This window comes from Pelodiscus sinensis, chromosome 1 (genome assembly GCF_049634645.1).
Source record: "Pelodiscus sinensis isolate JC-2024 chromosome 1, ASM4963464v1, whole genome shotgun sequence".
NCBI lineage: Eukaryota > Metazoa > Chordata > Testudines > Trionychidae > Pelodiscus > Pelodiscus sinensis.
Window position 1 is genome coordinate 68,208,004 of NC_134711.1, and position 20,768 is coordinate 68,228,771.

At 39.7% G+C, this 20,768-nt stretch overlaps 1 protein-coding gene across 7 annotated transcripts in view; it reads right to left on the reverse strand.

The window, feature by feature from the left end:
- Positions 1–1,931: 1,931 nt before the first annotated feature.
- Positions 1,932–20,768, reverse strand: part of OSBPL8 (oxysterol binding protein like 8) — a 157,837-nt gene continuing 139,000 nt past the window's right edge. For all 7 annotated transcript variants that reach the window (XM_075932114.1, XM_075932119.1, XM_075932151.1 and 4 more), the window contains 7 exons: positions 17,675–17,764; positions 13,133–13,269; positions 12,472–12,657; positions 10,092–10,179; positions 9,614–9,716; positions 8,863–8,968; positions 1,932–7,442 (listed from right to left, as the gene is read on the reverse strand). In XM_075932114.1, the coding sequence (XP_075788229.1) occupies positions 7,307–7,442; positions 8,863–8,968; positions 9,614–9,716; positions 10,092–10,179; positions 12,472–12,657; positions 13,133–13,269; positions 17,675–17,764 (846 nt within the window). In that variant the 3' untranslated portion in view covers positions 1,932–7,306. The remainder of the gene's footprint in view (positions 7,443–8,862; positions 8,969–9,613; positions 9,717–10,091; positions 10,180–12,471; positions 12,658–13,132; positions 13,270–17,674; positions 17,765–20,768) is intronic.

Consider the following 20,768-nt stretch of genomic DNA (forward strand, 5'->3'; position numbering starts at 1 on the left):
TCTGCCATCTGAGCCCACCCCTTCTGCCCCCAGGCCACACTGTCTATAAATACTTGTATGAGGTGAACTGAAAAATACTATTTTACAGTGCAAATATTTGTAATAAAAATGAAATGTGCACTGTATTCTGTTTTATAATTAAAATCAATATATTTGAAAATGTAGAAAAACATCCACAAATATTTATAGTAAGTTTAAATTGGTATCCTGTAATTAACAGTGCAATTAAAACTAATTGCAACTATTTTTTAATGTTGCAATTAATTGCTTTTTTTAAAAAAATGACAAAAATGACTGCAACATCTTAATAGTAACCTTTAACACCAAATGAAGAAAACCACCACAAAGAACCTACCACATAATCTGTAATATTTGGTCCAATTACTTAAAGTGCCAAGACACAACCCCTGAGGAAATTTTAATCAAAATGAGATCATGATATCATAGCACCAGAACAGATAAACAGTACAAGTTAAATTGCCAGACGTCTCTTTACAGAGGCTTCATTTTGTAATACTCTTACCTACATAACACCTAGAATAGATGCCACATGAGAAGGGTTTTTGGTTTGAAGGCCACAGCTCAGTATGAAAACTCTGTGGAGGGCCAGCTGGAGTGCACATGTTGGGGGAGAGGATGAGGGCTTTGGCTGAGGCTGCAGACTCTGGCATGGGGCTGAGAATGATAGTTTAGAGGTGCAGGAGGGTACTCCAGACTAGGATGAAGGAGTTTGGGGGATGGGAGGGAGATCACAGCTTGGGCAAGGGGTTGGGGACATGCACCAACAGTATAAACACATGCTGCTGGCTGTGGGCACTCTGCTAATCAGCTGGGTGGCATTTAAATCTCTCCTGGGCAGCTGCCCATGCTCTCAGCTTACAGGGAATGCTGGGGTTTGGGATGATGGGTTTATAGTGCAGGAGGGGGATCAGTGGTGCAGTATCTGGGCAGTGCTCATCTGAAGTGGTTCCTGGAGCGGTATCTCATCCCGCCTCCCCCCACCCCGAGCTCTCACACAGAGGCTATGTCTAGACTTCAGGCTTCCTTCAGAAGAAGCTTGTGTGGAAGAGATCTTCTGAAAAAACTTTTCAAAAGAGTTTGTCCACATAGCAAAAGCGCATCGAAAAAGCGATCTGCTTTTTCAAAAGATAGCATCCAATCAATGTGGACACTATCTCGCATTTAAGTTGCGATTACTGTGGACAGAGTGGCCACCAGGGCCCCTGTGCTTTTTCCTGGAGGCCTCTTCTTTCAAAAAACACCACTCTTCCCCCATCCACACACGCCTTTTTCTGAAAAAGCTCTTTCAGGAAAAAGCCTTCTTTCTTGTAAAAAGAGGTTTACCATTGTTGGAAAAACCCCTATCAAAAGAACACAATTGCAGTGTGGATGTAAGTGTAGTTTTCTGGAAAAATGGCTGTTCGCCAGAAAAACTCTGTAGCGTAGACATACCCAGAGGCAGGGCCCTGCAGATCTGCATGCTACCCTGGCTGCAAGCAACACTCTGTCAATGGAAGCTGCAGAGCTGGAGCTTGGGGCAGGGGCAGTGTGTGGAGTTCCCGGCTGGCCCTGCTTTTAGGAGTTGTGCTGAGTGGAGTAAGGCAAGTTCCCAACCCTGTTCCTCAGCAGGAGCTCGAGGTCCTGATTAAAAGGTCCTTTGGGCCAGATGCATGGGACACAGTTTGCCCACCTCTGCCATAGGGTGACCAAATACTAAATCTGTAATCAGAAATCAGAAATAGAAACTAAGTAAAGAACAATGGAAACTCAGGGATAAATGCTTCTGTAAACAATATGAAGTGTTGCTCTCAAAACCATTTCCACCATCTGCTTAAAATACAGAGGTGTCAGACGCACAAACATGACTCAGCATGCTGTGCTTATGCTATTGATCACATCTCTTTATTCTATTCAATAGTCATACAAAACTATTGACCAGTGGTAGTGCTTTAATTTACAGATGGCCATTTAACAAAACGTTGAACTCAGATGTACATATAGGCATGCAATATGGTCAACTTCTGGATCTTTTTACAGAATTCATAGTGGTTCTTATCATATTACATGTAGCATTTTTAAATAACTTGTTCTATACTAATGCAATTTTAACATGATATATGGCAAAATCAAAAGCCATACAGGAGTAAAGGATTTTTCCTATATAAATATTTTACTACATACATTCACATTCATTTTTGTCACGGGATCTGGCTCTTTACATATTCTGTTAACTGGATTAATGAAACACTGGTCCTATACAGCTTTTGTATAACAGTCCATTTTCAATTTTCTAAAAAAATGTAACAGTACAAAAATTCAAACAATATGTAACATAATAAAAAGTGAATAAAAATGTGCTAGTCTGAGTTATCGGAAGTTCTGAAACTAGAGAAAAACAGAATTAGGTAAGAGTGGCAAGCTATATATTTTAAAGAGTACTTTCCCCATGCAGTTGAATATACCTTTGGTTTGTAGTGTGTACAAAATGACTAACTAAATTAAAAAGAATAATGTTTTAAGGGGAATATTTTTAAGAGACACGAACAGGAGTTGGGTGCTTTGTTGTTCTTTGTGTCCTTGAAAATGTCTGTTTTCCCCAATTTTTCTTTGTATCAGTTAATTTATCAATTAAATTTGGTCAAGTACAAAGTGAAGCCAAAATAATTGTCTGTGATGTTTTTATTATGGCTATTTCTGTAATATCACAAACAAAATACTGCAGCTTCATTGTACAGAAAATCAAAAAAGCAAAGTTCAGACAAATTAGTCACTAACTGGAAATTCTAGAAAACAGAGAAAGAAATGGAATGGTGTTCTAGAGTGATATCTGATTTTAAAAATCTAAGTGGGAAAGGTAGTCTTCCAAAACATAGCCCCACAAAAGGTCAGTTGTATATATGGCACAAATTTGACAAGTCTTCTTTTATAAACCTCAAAACAGTGTGAAATCCATCAAGAAGGCACTGTTTACAATACTCAGAAATATCTATTTTCAATGATGTCCAAAGAGTTCAGGATATATAAGAAATACAATGATCAAGCATTTATAAGAGTACAGCATTCTTGTTACACATGCTTTTTACAAAAAGAAAACAAAATGGTGAAATAATGGTCTTTAAGAAAAACCAACACCACGTTATGCTAGACAAAAACACCGAATCTAAATTTTATCTCAATATTAAAATGACAAGAAGAATTTCTCAAAGGCACAGAAGGACATTGAACTGTAAAATCCATGAAACATCTTACAAGACAATAAGAATGAAGTTTTCAGGATTTAAACTGAAAGGAAAAAATAAAGACATGCTGTACCCTTATAAATAATGCAAACTATTTGTAAAGTAACCATCTTATGAATTACAAGAAACATTATCTATTGCTGGAATTAAGCTCTTCACACAACAGGTTTACTTTCTTACAGGTCAATTATACCTAACTACAAGTAGTTAAGTGGCAAATTAAAGGCTTAGAGTGCATTTTAAAAATAATAAAAAAACAACCATCAGTTCTTGAATATTTCCTACTTCCTGTACAAAAAAAAAAAAAGAATCTAATTAAGTGAGAAAACAAGTGCTGTGTTTTAAATATTAAAACGAGCAGGAGGCAACTGCCCTTGATATTTGCAAACTGTACAATCACGGTTTTTTGTGACTATATGCAGAAAACGGAATCTTTAGTACAGAATATTTCAAGATCAACTTACACATCATGGCTAAATATGAAGTTAATTATGTATTAAGAAAAGGCTTTACAAATCAACCTATCATCAACCTTAACCTATTAAAAAAAAAAGTCAGGCAAATTCCTTTTTCTGCTCAAACAGGGGAACTACATACAAAGAAGAGCAAAATAGAAATTATCAGGCTTTCAGTGCATGTGCTTTTTAGGATATGAGTAATAAATAGAATGAAGAGCAGACCTGTTGCTGTACTTTTTCATTAAAAAGTTTCATGAAGTGTACTCTTTGCCTTTTGGGACGGGAATTAAACCAACAACTCTTATATCTTAGTCAGCCTCTAAAACGTATTGAGAGAGGAAAAAATTATCACGCATGTAAGAAAGGGTATTTTGTCTAGCTTCATCTTACATGGGCATATGCAAATGAGCAAACCGTAAGAATTGAAGGGGGTAGGATCTCAATTATGGAATATATGGTGTGCATACATGTATTCTAATATTGACCAAAACACAAGTCACCTTAGTGAGGACAATATTTTGACCTCTACACATTTGCTGCATGAGTATAAATTCGCAGTTCTATACATGCTTGACAATCAATACTGAATTAAAGTCAAATTTAAAATAAACCTCTAAAGGGTTCTCTAACTGCTCTTGAATAAAACAGTTAAAACCCAATAAATATTGAGGAAGATGGACATTTTACCAAACATTTCTTTTAAATGTATATGTTATTACCAAATATGAAGTTCAACACAAAAACTGTAGGAGTATCACGGGGATCTAATATTACTGTCTAAATTCTTGGGCAGTAGCGTTAGTTAGCTTTCACATTTACCTATGTATTATCATGGGTCCATGTCATATAAAGCAAAAATTATCTGAGTATACCAACTACACTGCAGTTCTTGGAACAGATCTGCAAAAAAGAGCTCTCTATGGCTACCGTCTAGACTACATTCCTCTTTTGACAGAGGAATGTAAATGAAGGACTTTGAAATTGCAAATAAAGCGCTGATTTGCAAAATTTTGCACTTCATTTGAATAATGAATTCCGATCGCCTTTTTGAAAAAGGATTTTTTGAAAACTCGCCCCATGGTCTAGACGCGGTTCTTTCGAAAAAACAAAACCCTTTTTTGAAAGAACCCTAATGCCTGGGGAGGAGAGTGGGGGGGAGGGGGGGGGGGGATTTACAGGTTCTTTCAAAAAAGGTTTTTTTCCTGAAAGAACCGCATCTAGAACACATTTTTTTTTGAAAAATCCTTTTTCGAAAAAGTGATCAGAATCTATTATGCAAATGAAGCATGAAATTTGCAAATCAGCACTTCATTTGCAATTTTGAAGTCCTTCATTTACATTCTTCTGTTGAAAGAGGAATGTAGTCTAGATGTAGCCTGTGTAGGTAGTGTAATAACAACCTCTATTGAATACTGACAATGTCAAATCAATATTACAACATTCTATTTTCATATTTCAACCTACCCTTTGTGTTATATCTGCTAATTTTTTACACATGGCTGCCAACTTTAATTTGTATTGGGGACTTATTGTGTTGAATTATTGCCTGTTTAGGGTAAAGCTCTTTCTGTAATATACTACTGTCCATTACAGTTGTGTTAAATAATTGTTCTGTAGAGAGTGGTTCAAGACAAAAACTGCATTGACTAAGAGGATGGGAAATTATCAAATTTAAGCTTAAAGAGTAAAATTTATCTCATGTGGAAGGAAAGAGAGAAGGGGACAGGAAGAGGAGGCACCTATAAGTTAGGGACACTGAAAGATAAAAGTTGGCTAGACAAAGCACAAATCTAATTAAATTTTACTTTAACATTAACATTGAATGAAATTGGTGGACCATGGGACTTTCAGTGCAAGGGAAGGTGGCTTTCAAACACCTTTGCAGTCTTCCAATCATGAGCTATTCTAGAGGCTGGAGAGGCCAACCGTGTAACCTAGATAGCCCTCAGGTCTGTTGAAGCTAGGATGTTTCTGAAAGGTTGCTTCATCAGCAACAGCATTGCCCCAGAACCTCTGCAGCCCTGGAGCTCTGCTCCCCACATGCAAAGATTTCAGGGGGCTTCCTGGAAAACATTCTTATGGCCATCTTTCATAGAATCTACACCTGGAAAAGTGTTAACTCTAAGCTACGCAGCCGCACATCTTCACAGGTGATCTATCAGCCCCACCCAGTCAGAGGCTCAGGGCTCCATGCACAGAGCTGACTGACTGGACTGGGCTGATTAATCACCTTTGAAGCTGTGCTGCCACGCAGCTTAAGAGGGGATACTGCTGGGAAGGTCTAGGAGTTAAAAGGAGATTCTAGAGCTCCTTTTAAAGTGTGCAGATGGGTCAAAATGGGAGCAAAGATATCTCTGTAAATGCTGGCACCTACATTTTGCTTAAAATTAATTGTTTGCAAATATATAAATTAAGACCAAAACTCTAGTTAGAATAAAAGTCACACTTGAAATCCAAATCCAACTTCTATATTTTTAGTTTGCACAATTGTGAAATAAGGGATGAGTTTCACAGTGTGTATATATGGCAATAATGAGGAATTTAATGAATATTTAGGACTTCATCTTACTCTTAGATCAGCTAAAGGTTGTTGCAGCGTATCTTATTAAAATTATCAGTGGAAACCTAACAATAGGACTCAACTTTTAGTTCTAATCTGCCTTTCATTTGGGTGCATAAAATCAAGTCCTTAACACTAAACATAACTTTGCATGATAATATTTTTTCTGAGTTACAGAAACACCAAATGAAGTATCTGATAGCAATAGTCTTTATCTTCAACTTATTGGAAGTACTCATACAATTTAATTGAAGTTTAGTAAACTGAGAAAAATGTAATAGCAATTCTATAGATCTATGACATATGGGTTCATAATGAAAGTACAGGTAGGCCATTAACAAAATAGTCTCTATGAGTATTGTATAGTTGTACAATTCATTCTGTGTATAATGTAAGAGTTTTTATAATGTGGTCAACCAAGAAAATAGTTATTTGTATATCACCACCTTAATCTAGAGTTAAAATACTCCATATATTAAATCAGAGCATTAAAGACACAAAGATTTCAGGTAAAGCCTTAACATCTGTATTGAGCCAATTCATATTACTTATGGCGCTTAATACTGTATTTATTTTGTTTGGTTTGGACCACATTTTTCTCCATAGTTTCAAAAAATAGCAAGTCTGGTTATTTTGTTACAAAATGGTAAATTTAAATGATAAAAGATCAGTTCTTTTATCAATTTCTCTTCAACAGAAATTACATGTCCTCCCTGAGAGGGGAACGTATTTCTGAATTCTGAGTGTGACATTTCTGTGTTGAAATTTGTCAGTACAGCCAATAAGATAATATAGATACAAGACTATGGTTGTGTTTGAGAGAGGCATACACAAAGAGCAAGAGAGTACTGGCACTTACACATTTCCCACTTCAACTGGCTAGGCAAGAATACAACAGATCTTGATCCATGTGCGCATAAAGATTTGAGGCAAAGTTAAGTTTTAACTACAGGGCTCTTCTAGATAATATTGCATCATTTAAAGTCCAAACCAACTGAAAATGTGGTCCCAGTAAGTATTCTGTTCAAAGAGTCTTTTGTTTAGAGCTTCTATTTGAATAAGAAATTGATGATAAGTTGCAGCAGAACCATGAGAAAAATAAAGACATAGTGCTTAAACTGCAAGAAATTGTTTTCCTGGGGTGGTGAATTTGAAGTAACACGATTCCGTAGAGCCATAATATCCCTATAAAATATAAAAAGAAACTCGTAAGTGGACATCTGGATGATTTAAACCGTTTTACATATTAGCTGTCTTCTGTTAGGAACACCATGAAATATCAAGAGGCTATTTTCTGTCAGCTTTTGGAGAAAAGGTTAATTGGAACTTTAGATACACAATGCCAAGACCCCCAACTTAACACCTCATATTTGTTGAAGGCCTTGAAATCTGCAAGTATGTTTCTGCTTTGCAACACACCTAGTCTAGAATTGCTTTTTCCTTCATGTTCAATAGATATGTTCAGTACAGTGTCCATCACTGGGACCAGTGAGCCCCATCCCTGGGGTGCTCCAGCAAGGTGGGGGAGAAGCAGGACTGGCAAGCCCAATCCCCAGGGAATCCTGACTTAGTGGGGCCTAAGTGGGGCTGTGACAGTTGGAGTTCTTTTCCAGGAGAGCCCCAGCTAGCAGGCAGCAGCAGGCCCAAGACCTGTAGTAGCAGGGCAGAAATGGAGCCAGCCAGAGGGAGGGGGCAATGTCCTGGGAGGCCAGTGGCAGGGGCACTCCCTGGGCCTGGAAAATTCCCTCACTTGGGACAGGTCAGGTCCCAAAGATGCTGGACCAGGGAGGTCCAACTTGTATTACTGTATTGTTAGTTACATTTTTCTCCTTCCTTGAGCTTTTCCTTTCCCACTTAAATTAATGGCCAGCTCCATCTTGTTTCTACCTGAGTAAACTACAGATCCCCAGTGAGCTTCTGCCTTCCCCTTCCTGAAATAGTTTTGAACCCAAGTCCAACAAATAAATAAAATGCAATATTTGTTTGGACATGTGAGACCCAATCCTGCAATGAGATGCGTGCAGTTGGGCTCCTGAGCTCTCTCAACTATTTCTCTACTGGTTATTTCAATAAACATATTGACATTTAAAACTCATCCTTCGGTTTCAGAGTTAATACGTTAATAGTAAGAATTAGGCTAAATCTTTCTGCAGTATTACAAGAACAACACTGTACTGGTTCATCTGTGGAAATGATACAAACTTAAAAAATATCCTAGAAAACAATGGAAATACTAAAAAATACTCAGATATCCAATATTGTGCTATATATGGAATTCCTGTTATTTCCAGTAAACCTACTTATAATTTTGACAATCATACCGTGGATTTTATTTGCATTAATCCTTGTATCTACCCAGTTTCTGAATCCTAGGTGAAGTAATCAGGTTTGTTAGTTCATGAATATCAATTCCTTTGAACTACTCCAGAGTATATTATATAAAGCAAAATTAATTACAAGAATAATAAATGTCAATTTTTAAAACAAGGTTCTGTATTGATGTATTTATATTTTAAAGCAGTGAAATGAAAATTAAAGAATGTTTATATTCCTACCTCATTTTAAACAGAACAAGCCTGATATGTTTTAAAATATCTAATACTACCTCTTAATGTCTTCTTGTGTTTCCTTTATAGATTCAATGGCACTTTGTAGTTCACCAAGGTCTATCCCCTTCTTTCTGATTCTTGTATTATGCTTTAGTAGTTGTGCTATGAAGATATATAACCAGATAGATGTAACAGGTTAAAATGACTATTTTATCCAAATCTAAACTCCTTTTAATCTACAATAAAATTATTTACAACACACAATTAGGTAAAGTTATCCAATTTGAGGTGCTGGTAACAGCTTTGTTCCAGACATATCACAGGAAGCCCATAACTGAAGTGTTAAGTCTTTTTTAGTTAATAATTTAAAAACTTTTATTCTTAACAGTGCTAACAATTCTTTACACACATTCTTATATAAATCTACTGAGCTATATATTTAAAGAATTGCGTTCTGAAAAGAGACTAATCCTTTTGATGATACAATTACTGTGCTTGTAATATGTATTAACTATATAAAGTAATGAAGCCTACTTAAATTACATCACTATGTCTATCAAAGTAGGAGAGTTTCAGATCTCACTATTAATTCCATTTCTTGTGCTATGCATATTTTTGTCCTTCTGTAAAGACACACAGTATTGCATTAGTACTGCAACTTATCATATCACAATAGTTATTTCATATCACACCTGTCCTGGGATAATAAAGACTAGGAAAGTTAGTGCATGACTGTACTGTAGCAGTACTCTATCTAATAAAACAGAAAAAACAATGAAATTTCTGCATAGATGCCACTTATCCTACCTTCACTTCCAGAGGAGTCCTGGTTATCAGGTTCTGGAGAGGAGAATCCACATTCTTTCTTCGACTGACTGGTTGGTTTTCGTTTTATTTTTGGAACACTAACCTGCAATTCACATAATTAATACTATCTGCAGAGAACCAAACAACTGCATGTCAAATACAATAAAAGAAGCCTGAATTAATGTATGAAAATGATATCCTAAGCTTTGGAGGGTTTCCATTAGATTATTAAAACAAGTATGGATGTTTTTGTAAGTGACATTAAAGTAATTTAACTTTCAATACCTATCCAATTTTGTCACTTTTCCTGCTTATCAAACAGCAGGACAGTGGGCGATAAGGGGCTGACAGGACTACACCTCTCAGACACAGGTGAAGAACTAGGCAGATGCTCTGATGAATTCTAGATTTATAACTTGACATCTACAAGTGTCTGAACTTGCTGTTTATTGAGAACAACTATAAAGCCAAAGTGTACCATTGGTGTCCGATGCCTGACTTTTGTTTGGATGGCACCATCTTTTTCAAACTGTATCATATCATTCAGTGGATCCCATGGTCTGGTTCTACAGAGAAATAAAAAACAAAACACTGTGCTAATGTGTGATAATTCAGAGGCATTTTCATTTTCCTGTTAAGCTGAGGAAAGCTTTAAAACCAATACTTGGAAGTGAAAGATACTCGTGTGAAAAACAAAAGATTCACAACTCCCTACAAGTTAAGTATAGAACAAACATAAGTGTGACGGGGTGGCCCCGCCCGTGGCGGAGAGCCCCGTCCCAGCCGCCCTGTACAGCGGGAGGCTGAGCGCCCCCCGCCGCTGTCCGCGGTGTTCGGCGGCGGCGGGGAACGCGTCGGCCTCCGGCGCACCGGAGGACGTCATCCGGGCGCCCCGGAGACCAGGCCCCCGTTGCCTCGGCAACGGGCAGACGCCCCGGCGTGAGGGGCGGGGACGGCGCAGGACGCCGGGGCCGCAACCCCGGCGCCAACTTCAAAATGGCCCCGCGGCCCCAGAGAGGGGGTGCAGACCGCGGGTGGGGGGCAGCGCAGTGCAGAGCAGAGCAGCGCAGCGTAGCACCCCACCGCACAGCACCCCACCGGCCAGAGGAGCAACGTCGAGGCAGCGGACCACCCCCCCGGCTTACGGATACCCCGGACCGCAGCGAGTTGGTGAGCTCGGGAGCAGAAGGGGAAGGAAGCAGCCCAGGGCAGAGTCAGGGATGACTGGTGGGCTGACGAGTTAAGGGGTCGTACCCTGTCAGCCGGGTTCGGGTCGCTTGGACCAGAACCCTTAGGGCCCTGGGCTGGGGCCCGTGAGAGTGGGCGGGCCCGGGCCCCCCTTCTCCTCCTGCCTTGTTGTGGGGGGGAAACCGAAGACGAGAACGCGAATAAGACTGACCAAGGGAGCTCGAGACTCAAGGACTATTGCGAGCCCTCAGGGCAAACGCCGCGGGGCAGCATGGGGGCGTCACAATAAGTGATGTAAGCTTACTCATATTACCCTGCTGATATGTTTCAGCCATGACTTGGAGGTATTAATACACCAAAAGACAAAATGTCTCTATGCACAAGTGAATCCCTCCCCTGGTTATGGAGAATGCCAGCCAGAGCACCACTCAATTTTGATGGCATTTTTATTATACTAGCACCTAAGACTGAGATATGTAAAGAGTTCCTGACACGTTACATAAACATACCATATTCTCTAACTGGGGAAGAAAAATCTTGTTACTTCGTCTCTTTGAAAGAGAAAGATAAGGAAAAACACTCGTTTATATGGTGAACAGACTATTTTAAGGGTATTTTTGTCAGATGTGCAAATTTGCAATGTAGAATAGAATAAAGTTCTGGAACCAACTATCGGCACAAAAGCTAGATAAAAGATTTGCTTCAGGGCTATTGCATTCTTACTGGGTGTGATATCCCTGGATATTTACTTTGCCCCCCTTTTTAACAGAAATTAATACTTCGTGTGATAAACAGGAATAGACTCTGCATGCTGATCCTGTGATCACTATACTGGTCACTGTTACTTGCTGAGCTCCCTGGCAGTCAGTGGCAGTTGAAGATGTGGATTAGTGACAAGACTGGACTCAAGTTTCATATTTGTTTGAATACGTGCAGTTACATTTCCACTATGAGCCTTTAACAGTGGGCTTGTGGCAGAGCTGTTAAGAGACTAGAGCTGTGTGGATCCTTATGTAGCGCAACTGTGTTTTTGTAGCATGTCAATGTTAGTCACCTTTACCAGTAATAAGGTTTTTTTTTGTTATCACAGCTATATTTGTAAGTCTACCTGCTACATAACTGTATCAGGCTATGCTAGGAAAATCCAGATGGCTATTCCCCTGTTGCTTAGGAAGGCAAATGTCCAGACAACAAAGCCCACAGAATACACCCAACAGCAAAAAGTAATGCATGCCAGGATGTCATACTCCATAAAAGAACTAGGAAGATGACACCAGCTAAACTAGTCACACAGGCAGTTTGGGCCACTCATTCATTTTTCAAAAAAGCATGCTGAAATAGCTGAAAGAAGGGAAAAAAAACCCAATCCACTCCTCTACTGGTAGCAAATTACCATTATCTGCTACAATTACTTAACTGAGCATCAGCCATGCCCTCTGTAGAGACTAACCATATCCAGAGCCAATCCCATGAAAGTTTACACATTCAGTTTATTGTGGTGTGGATATGGCTTGAGGTAAACAGAGATTTAAGACCACTCAATACCACTTGGACTAGTGTGGACTCATCCACATTTTCATGTTTTCAATCATAAAAGCTATAAAACAAGTTTACTCTACATAACAAATGAACAGTAGTTTAAGCTGTACACAAAATAGTCCCCTACTCACTCTGCGTATTTGTAGTGCCAATCTCCTGTGATTAAATCCTGTTCAAAGAGTTTGCAGGTCCATCCTTCACCCTTCAGTTTCCTCTCTTTGGCAGCCTTTCTCTGAGCATCCTCCAGAATACATTTCTCATTAGTTGCTTCTGTCTGATCTTTGTTGTTTATAGCTCGGGTCACTTGTTGCCAAAGCCTAGAAAATTAAATGTAATAAGGGTGGAAGAATCAAAATCAGAATGACAGAAATAACTACAAATATTGCTTTGACAGAAGTAAAATGACATTGATGAGCAATTATAAAGTTACTATTTACTGCAGTGTTTGTCAGATTTATTTTGTTCAAGTTTTCCTTCAATGGAACTTCTGTAAATCTTGCATTTAAAGGTTATTTCTCTCCATTTTACAGACTGGGATTGTTAAGCACAATGAAGGTAAGTGACTTGCTCAGGTTCATAAAAATAAGTTCTCAGGAAAAAAATCAGAATGGAAATCTAGATCACTTTGACCAAAAGCTATACTTTAACAACAGACCACGCTCCCTTCCATATTTTATTTGTCCATCAGCATGTATGAATGTGTTATTCCTTTTAGGCCCCTGGCTGGGAATGCTCAAAAGTCATCATTCAAAAACAACTAACAGAACAGGAGCTAATATTTCATCAACTTACTTCTCTGACTCAAAGTCATCTTGTTCATCAAATTTCACTGTGTATCTTGTTAATCTGCGCTGTTTGATCTCTGAAGTTGGATTCCAGAAGGTCTCTGAAACATCTGTCTTTTTGTCACTAATAATAATTTCACTGTCCTGTAAAGTTTAAACATTTTAATGACTTTAGTTACTAATGTTGTAGTAGCCTTAAACAAAGCCAGTGAGAAAAAGCTTGAGAAACAGAATTCCTCAACACAGAACTTTTTGCAGCTGAAGAATTTGTTATTCCTTTTAGACACCTGGCTGGGAATGCTCAAAAGCCATCGTTCAAAAAGATATTTCCTTGCCTCTGCTACAACGAGTAACTTAAATTATTAAGTGTGTGAGACAGTTTCCGTCAGGTTTTTATGTGCTACATAGCACAATGCTGTAGTATATTTCTCTGCCACAATTATTTTCTTGATTGGAAAATAAATTTATGGAAACAATATTCTTAAATTACATAAAAGCTCATGCCTACAGAAAGCTACATTTGGGGATAAACTGATCTGATTTAGCAGGACTATTTAAAATTTTAATAAAACTGATTTAATAGATTTTGTAGTAGTAGAACTTTCATATTTTGATTTATAAATATTAGTTGTCAAAGTAGTGGGAGATGATGAAGCTAGAATACTACTGGTGGAGATCAGGTTCTGAATCTCACCAGCAGAAGCATAAAGAGTTCTTGAAATCATAGGCAGAAGCTGTGATATGATGGAAGAGACTATAATGTCCAGGTGATCTCAAGCAGAATTGTCCTGATTAGTACTATTGGATGAATCTAGATTGCCTCAGCACAAATACAAACAGGAAAATGTTTACAGCTATGACAGTTTTTACTTTAAAATCTAGGTATTGGAAAACTGTTCAGATTCAGACCAGATTATCTAACTTTTTCAAAACACATCTGTGTCAGGATAACAAAATCTCACCATACATTTTGGCCTATATTACTTTGAGCTTCTGGGGGGAACTCTGATTATGACTCAAGCAGGAAACTGAAGTACAAAGGATATTAATTAAAATGAATATATATATTTCTTCTATTCTCTAGAGTTTTGACCTAAAGTTACCTATTTATTCATAGACCTGCTCTCAGAAAGTTGGGCAGAGTTGGGTTCTGCTTAGTGTTAATTGTTTCCAATGAGTTTAGGAATATTTTACACTATTGTGGAAGGTTGGACTATTTTGTGTGTGTGTGTGTGTGTGTGTGTGTGTGTGTGTGTGTGTGTGTGTGTGTGTGTGTGTGTGTGTGTGTGTGTGTGTGTTAAATTTTGTATTTTAGAGAAGCTAGAACATTACTTAATTTTTCTTTATAATAAATCTAAGCATATGCTACTGTCATAGAGTGTTTTATTTATACATTTTGATGGGTAATATTGAAAAACATTTTGCAGTACACAGGAATCCCATATGCAATCTCCTTCTTTCTAGCTGCCCAGGCCAACCAATCTTTTGTAACGAGTTATTTAAAAAAAAGTGTGTGGTGTCAAAAGAGAGCTCTTAAAATACTAGAGTTTTTTAGAACTCTTAAAAAAGTTATACTATAGGTATTAAATGAAGATTTTGCTTTTACCCTTCATGATCTACATAGGAGATTTGAAAAAGTTTCATGTTAGGTCTTACAACTACACAAGAAATATTGCACTAGAACTAAATATTTTAAAAATCAAATTTTATTTCACAATATTTATGGTCGCTTTACTTTTTTGTATTTTTCTTTGTGAGACTACAAATTTTGTCTATCTGGTATAATATGTTGGCATAATATTATTGCGTTCCCAACACAATAGAGGATTATTTTAAATACCCATCTACACCTTTCAGAAAACATTTAGGTTTAAAATAATGAAAAACATTTCTTCATATTAACTTTGGACACCTATAATCTTGTAATACACACACTTGAAACAAGGAGTCCTGTGGCACCTTATAGACTAACAGATGTAGTGGAGCATAAGCTTTCGTGGGGACAGACCCACTGAATCTGACAAAGTGGGTCTTTGCCCACGAAAGCTTATGCTCCAATACATCTGTTAGTCTATAAAAGTAGTCCCCAACCTTTTGGGGCTGCTGGGTGCCATGCATGCGCCAGGCGCCCAGGGCACAAGAATGGCTTGGGCCGGCCCTGGTCACTAGTCGGGCGCACATAAATGCCCTTAGTCATCTCTTTTCTGAGCTGAGAAGTCCCAGTCTTATTAATCTCTCCTTATATGGCAACCATTCCTTGTCTGAAGCTTTTACAAGTCTAATACAGGTTGAAACTCTCTAATCTGGCATGCTCTGGTCTGGCAACATTTGTGGTCCAGCATGATTTTAGTTAGCCAGCAAATTCTCTGGTTTAGCACCAGTTAGGACCCAAAGGTGCCAGACTAGAGAGGTTCAACTGCTGTATCTTTTTTGAGATAGAGGAGTCCACATCTGTACACAGTACTCAAGACGTGAGGGTACCATGGATTTAGGCAAAGGCAATTTTTTTATTTTATTTTCTATTCCTTTCTCAATAATTCCCAATATTCTGTTTGCTTTTTTTATGTCTGCTCCACACTGAATGGATATTTGCAGAGAACTATCCATAAAGACTCCAAGATCTATATGTGGTAACAGCTAATTTAGACATTATCATTTGATATTTACAGTGGGGTTATGTTTTCCAAAGCACATTACTTTACATTTATCAACACTGGGGAAAAAAAAGTAGCAGCAGAAGTTCAGGTCTTCTGAATGGGAAGTTTGTTCTTTACAAATTTCTGCATATTTCTCTGTAGCTATTGTAAGGCTGAGATCGAATACCATTGAGGTACTTCAAGTCTGCAGTACCACCTACCTGCTAAACATTCCAGCTTTCATCTCCAGTTCTTATGCTGCACATAACACACTGACAGCAAATGAATCCTGCTACTTGTGAAAGAGTATGCTTACAGAGTTTCAGTATTGCTACAAGCCCATAAATCAGGGCTGTACAAGATGCAGCCCACAGGCCAGAACTTGCCAGTCTAAGACTTTGATCCTTCCGGGATGGAACCGGCCTGTGACCATGTACCAAAATTCATTAAGTGGCCCCCCTGCAAAAATTATTGCCCAATCCTGTCATAGATCAAACAAAGTAGCTGTATGAGGTGCATTGAAAACTACTGTATCTTTTGTTCATCTTCTTGCAGTTCAAATATTTGTAATCAAAAATACAAAATGAGAACTATACTCTGTATTATGTATCGTAATTGAAATCAATGTATTTGAAAATTTAGAAAAGCATCCACAATATTTATAAAAATTTAAATAGGTATTCCATTATTGTTTAACAGTGTGATTAAAACTGTAATTAACTGCAACTTTTTTTAAACCTTGCCAGTAAGTATGATATTTTTAATAATGTAAAAGTCAATATATTTTTATTTTTGAAAGATGACTACTTACCAGAGTGTCTATTAGCTATCTGTGTCTGGAGAGCCCTGATACAACACAACAGGAGCTCCCGCCTCTGTTTCTTCATTCATAGTAGTCCTGAGTAATTTCATGCCAGGCTCTTACCTCAATTCGCCCTCCCCACCATTTTAGTTCCCTTAGGTTGTATTACATCAGTGGTCCCCAACACAGTGCCCGCGGGTGCCATGGCACCCGCCGGTACATTTCTGTGTACCCGCCGACTGATCAGGGCCGGCCCCGCCCCCGGACGTGCGGCACAGGGGTAGCGCCAGCCCCGGGCGTGCAGCACATGGGCAGCCCCACCCCCGGGAGCGCAGTGCATGGGCTGTGCCGGCCCCAGGAGCGCAGTGTATGGGCTTCCCCACCTCTGGGCACACGGCACAGGAGCAGCACTGGCCCCAGGTGCGCGGCGCATGGGCGCTGCCGGCTCCTGGGAGCACGGCCCAGGAGCAGCGCCGGCCCTGGGCACGCAGTGCATGGGCTGTTCCGGCCCCAGGCGCATGACGTATGGACGGCCCTACCCCTGGGCACACAGCACAGGAGCGGCACCAGCCCCGGGCGCATGGCGTACGGGCAGCTCCACCCCTGGGCGTGCAGCACAGGAGTGGTGCTGGCCCCGGGAGTGCGGCGCATGGACAGTGCAGGCACCAGGCATGCGGCGTGTGTGCGGCTCCGCCCCCGGATGCCCAGTGCGTGAAAGGCCCCGCCCCCGGGCCCCAAAAGGTTGGGGACCACTGTATTAAAGACATAATATATATATATAATGTATGTGTGTGCTACATATGACAAATTTCTTTATTTTTTTCAAAATACTTTGTCTCACAAATGCACTGCATCTCTTTTGTCCTACTTTGTTTCTTTCAGAAATAAAAACAAGAGGTTCATTTAAAAATCAGCATTATTTAGATTCCAGAGTCATTCCACACAAGATATCTATTATAAAGATGGAGCTCCTGATAAGTGTCAATGTTTAAAGCCAAAATGAAGTAGCTATAAATCTAGGTGAATTTACAACAAATTTGAAAAGAGTGCTATTTACATACCATTACTAGCAAAACAGACAGTTTATTTAACAGACACATTCACTACTCACCCAGTGGCCTTCCAAAGTAGCCAGAACTTCTTTGCCCAGTTTAATTTTTCCTGATATTTGATTAACACTGTCATTGTTGCCCAAAAATGGCTGCAAAACAAAAAGAAAAATGGTAATTGTTTTAGTGAGAGATAATATTAGTGTGAAGTCAACCACTGGGACTAAACCATGTAGCTATGACTCTCTGGTGAGATAGCCAAAATCACTTTAAAAGAGCCTCTAGCATGGCTATATAATCCCAGGGTTAAGGTTGAGCCCATAACACCTTGTTCAGTCATTCTGCCATTTCTCAAGAGTTATGCTGAGAAAGTTTTATTAACATCAGGATAATTGGTCAAAACAGTGGCATCATCCCTGGAGGATCCTGGAATTTTACCTCGACAGAGAAAGAACTTTGAGATATTTAAACCAAAGTAACACCTTTTGGAGGAGTCTTACAGCACTGTTTCAGTGTAATAGTGCACTGCTCAGGTCTGAGCCAAAGTCCTTGGGTCCGGGCTTAAGTTCTGACCTTTGGACCCAGAAGAGTATTCTATCCAATGATCAATGTAAATATTGATGATGCTGTTAGCCGTTTGGAATGGAAATCCATCAACCATATGAAGAAACTCGCACAGATACAGACAGACATCATCTTTCTATCCAAGTGCAAGAAAATGGACATCGTACCCAAAGGACTGAAAGTGAACAATCCACTAAGATCAACATACTTCACTGACTACAGTGAAAGACTCTGCCTCACACTATCCAAGAAATTAAGAAACCACCTGATAAGTATTTTATACAAGAAACAGAAAACCATCAAGAATGACATTTCTAACTTAGATCGTCTCATCTCAAGACAAACATCCACACCGACTGACACCTTGCAAGACTTTTGTTCCACCAGACAAGAAATCTACTATACACACTTCTATTCCCTACAACAAAGAAAAGACAATAAATTTTCTAACCTGCTCCATACCACTGGCTACAACAGCAACTGCCTCAACCCACCGGATAATATTGTTAACCTCTCCAGCTACAAACTCAATCCAGCAGAAGAGTCTGTCTTGTCCCGGGGTCTCTCTTTCTGCCCCACGTCCCCCACAAACTGGATACAATTTTGTGGTGACCTTGAGGCTTTTTTTCGCCGCCTCCGTCTCCGAGAATATTTCCAAACCACCACTGAACATCAATCTGACCTACCAGATCCCCCCTACCAACACCAAAGGAAAAATAATTCTATATGGACTCCTCCTGACGGTCGGAATTACAATCTGGATTTCTATATACACAGCTTCCGCAACAACGCACAGACTGACATTATTCGCAAACGACAACAAGCGACACACAATCTTAGCCGCGCTGAACACCATGCCATCCAGAGTCTCAAAAACAACCTGGACATTGTAATCAAACCAGCTGACAAAGGGGGTGCTGTGGTCATTATGAATAAGGCCGACTCTAACCAGGAGGCAACCAGACAACTCTCAAACACCACATTTTACAAACCTCTCCCCTCTGATCCCACCTTGGACTACCAAAAGAAACTACACTGTCTCCTTAAAAGCCTCCCCACAGCTACTCGGGAACAAATCCTCACAGAATCACCTTCTGACCCCCGACCAGGATTGTTCTATCTACTTCCCAAGATCCATAAACCTGGGCACCCCGGACGTCCCATCATCTCTGGTATTGGCACGCTCACTACTGGTCTATCCAGCTATGTAGACACTCTTCTCAAACCCTTCGTAACCAATACCCCCAGCTATCTCCGAGACACTACTGACTTCCTAAGGAAACTACAAAACATCGATAACCTCCCCAATAATACCATCCTTGCCACCATGGATGTAGAAGCTCTATATACCAACATCCCACATGAAGACGGATTACAAGCAATTAGAAACACTATCCCAGAGGACACTACTGCCAACCTGATAGCAGACCTATGTAACTTTGTTCTCACCCACAATTATTTCCGGTTTGAGAACAACTTATACCTCCAGATCAGCGGCACAGCCATGGGTACACGCATGGCCCCACAGTATGCTAACATCTTTATGGCTGACCTAGAACAACGTTTCCTCAACTCCCGTCCCCTTTCACCCCTCCTCTACCTACGGTACATCGATGACATCTTTATGATCTGGACACATGGCCAAGAAACACTGGAGATATTCCACAGAGATTTCAACAACCTACACCCCACCATCAACCTCAGCCTGGACCATTCTACACGAGAGATCCACTTCCTGGACACCACCGTACAAATCAACAATGGAAAATTAGACACCACTCTCTACAGAAAACCCACCGACTCATACAGTTACCTACATGCATCCAGCTCCCATCCAGAACACACCACACGATCCATCGTCTATAGCCAAGCCCTTCGATACAACCGCATCTGCTCTAACCCCACTGACAGAGACCAGAAGCTTCAGGATCTCTACCAAGCATTTATAAATCTCAACTACCCACCCAGAGAAACAAAAAAGCAAATTGAAAGAGCCAGACGAATACCTAGAAACCATCTACTTCAAGACAGACCCAAGAAAACCAACAATAGAACACCACTTGTCATCACCTACAACCCCCAACTTAAACCTGTCCAACACATCATCAATAAACTACAGCCTATATTGGAACAGGATACCATACCCAAAGAGGCTCTGGGAGACAGACCCATAGTCTCCTATAGACAACCACCTAACCTCAAGATGATTCTTACCAACCACCACAGGACATACCACACTAATACCAACCCTGGTACCTTCCCTTGCAACAAACCCCGTTGCCAGCTTTGTCCACATATTCATTCTGCTGATACCATTATTGGACCTAACCAAGTGAGTTATAAGATCAAGAACACATATTCCTGCGCATCCAGAAATATAATCTACGCTATCATGTGCCGAAAGTGTCCGTCTGCTATGTACATTGGACAAACATCTCAGACACTTCGCCAAAGGATTAATGCCCACAAAACAGATATCAGACAAGATCACAAAGAGAAAACAGTTTCTTGTCACTTTAACCAGAAAGGACACTCTCTAAATGACTTAGCCACCTGCATTCTGCTACAAAGACCTTTTACATCTGCACTTGA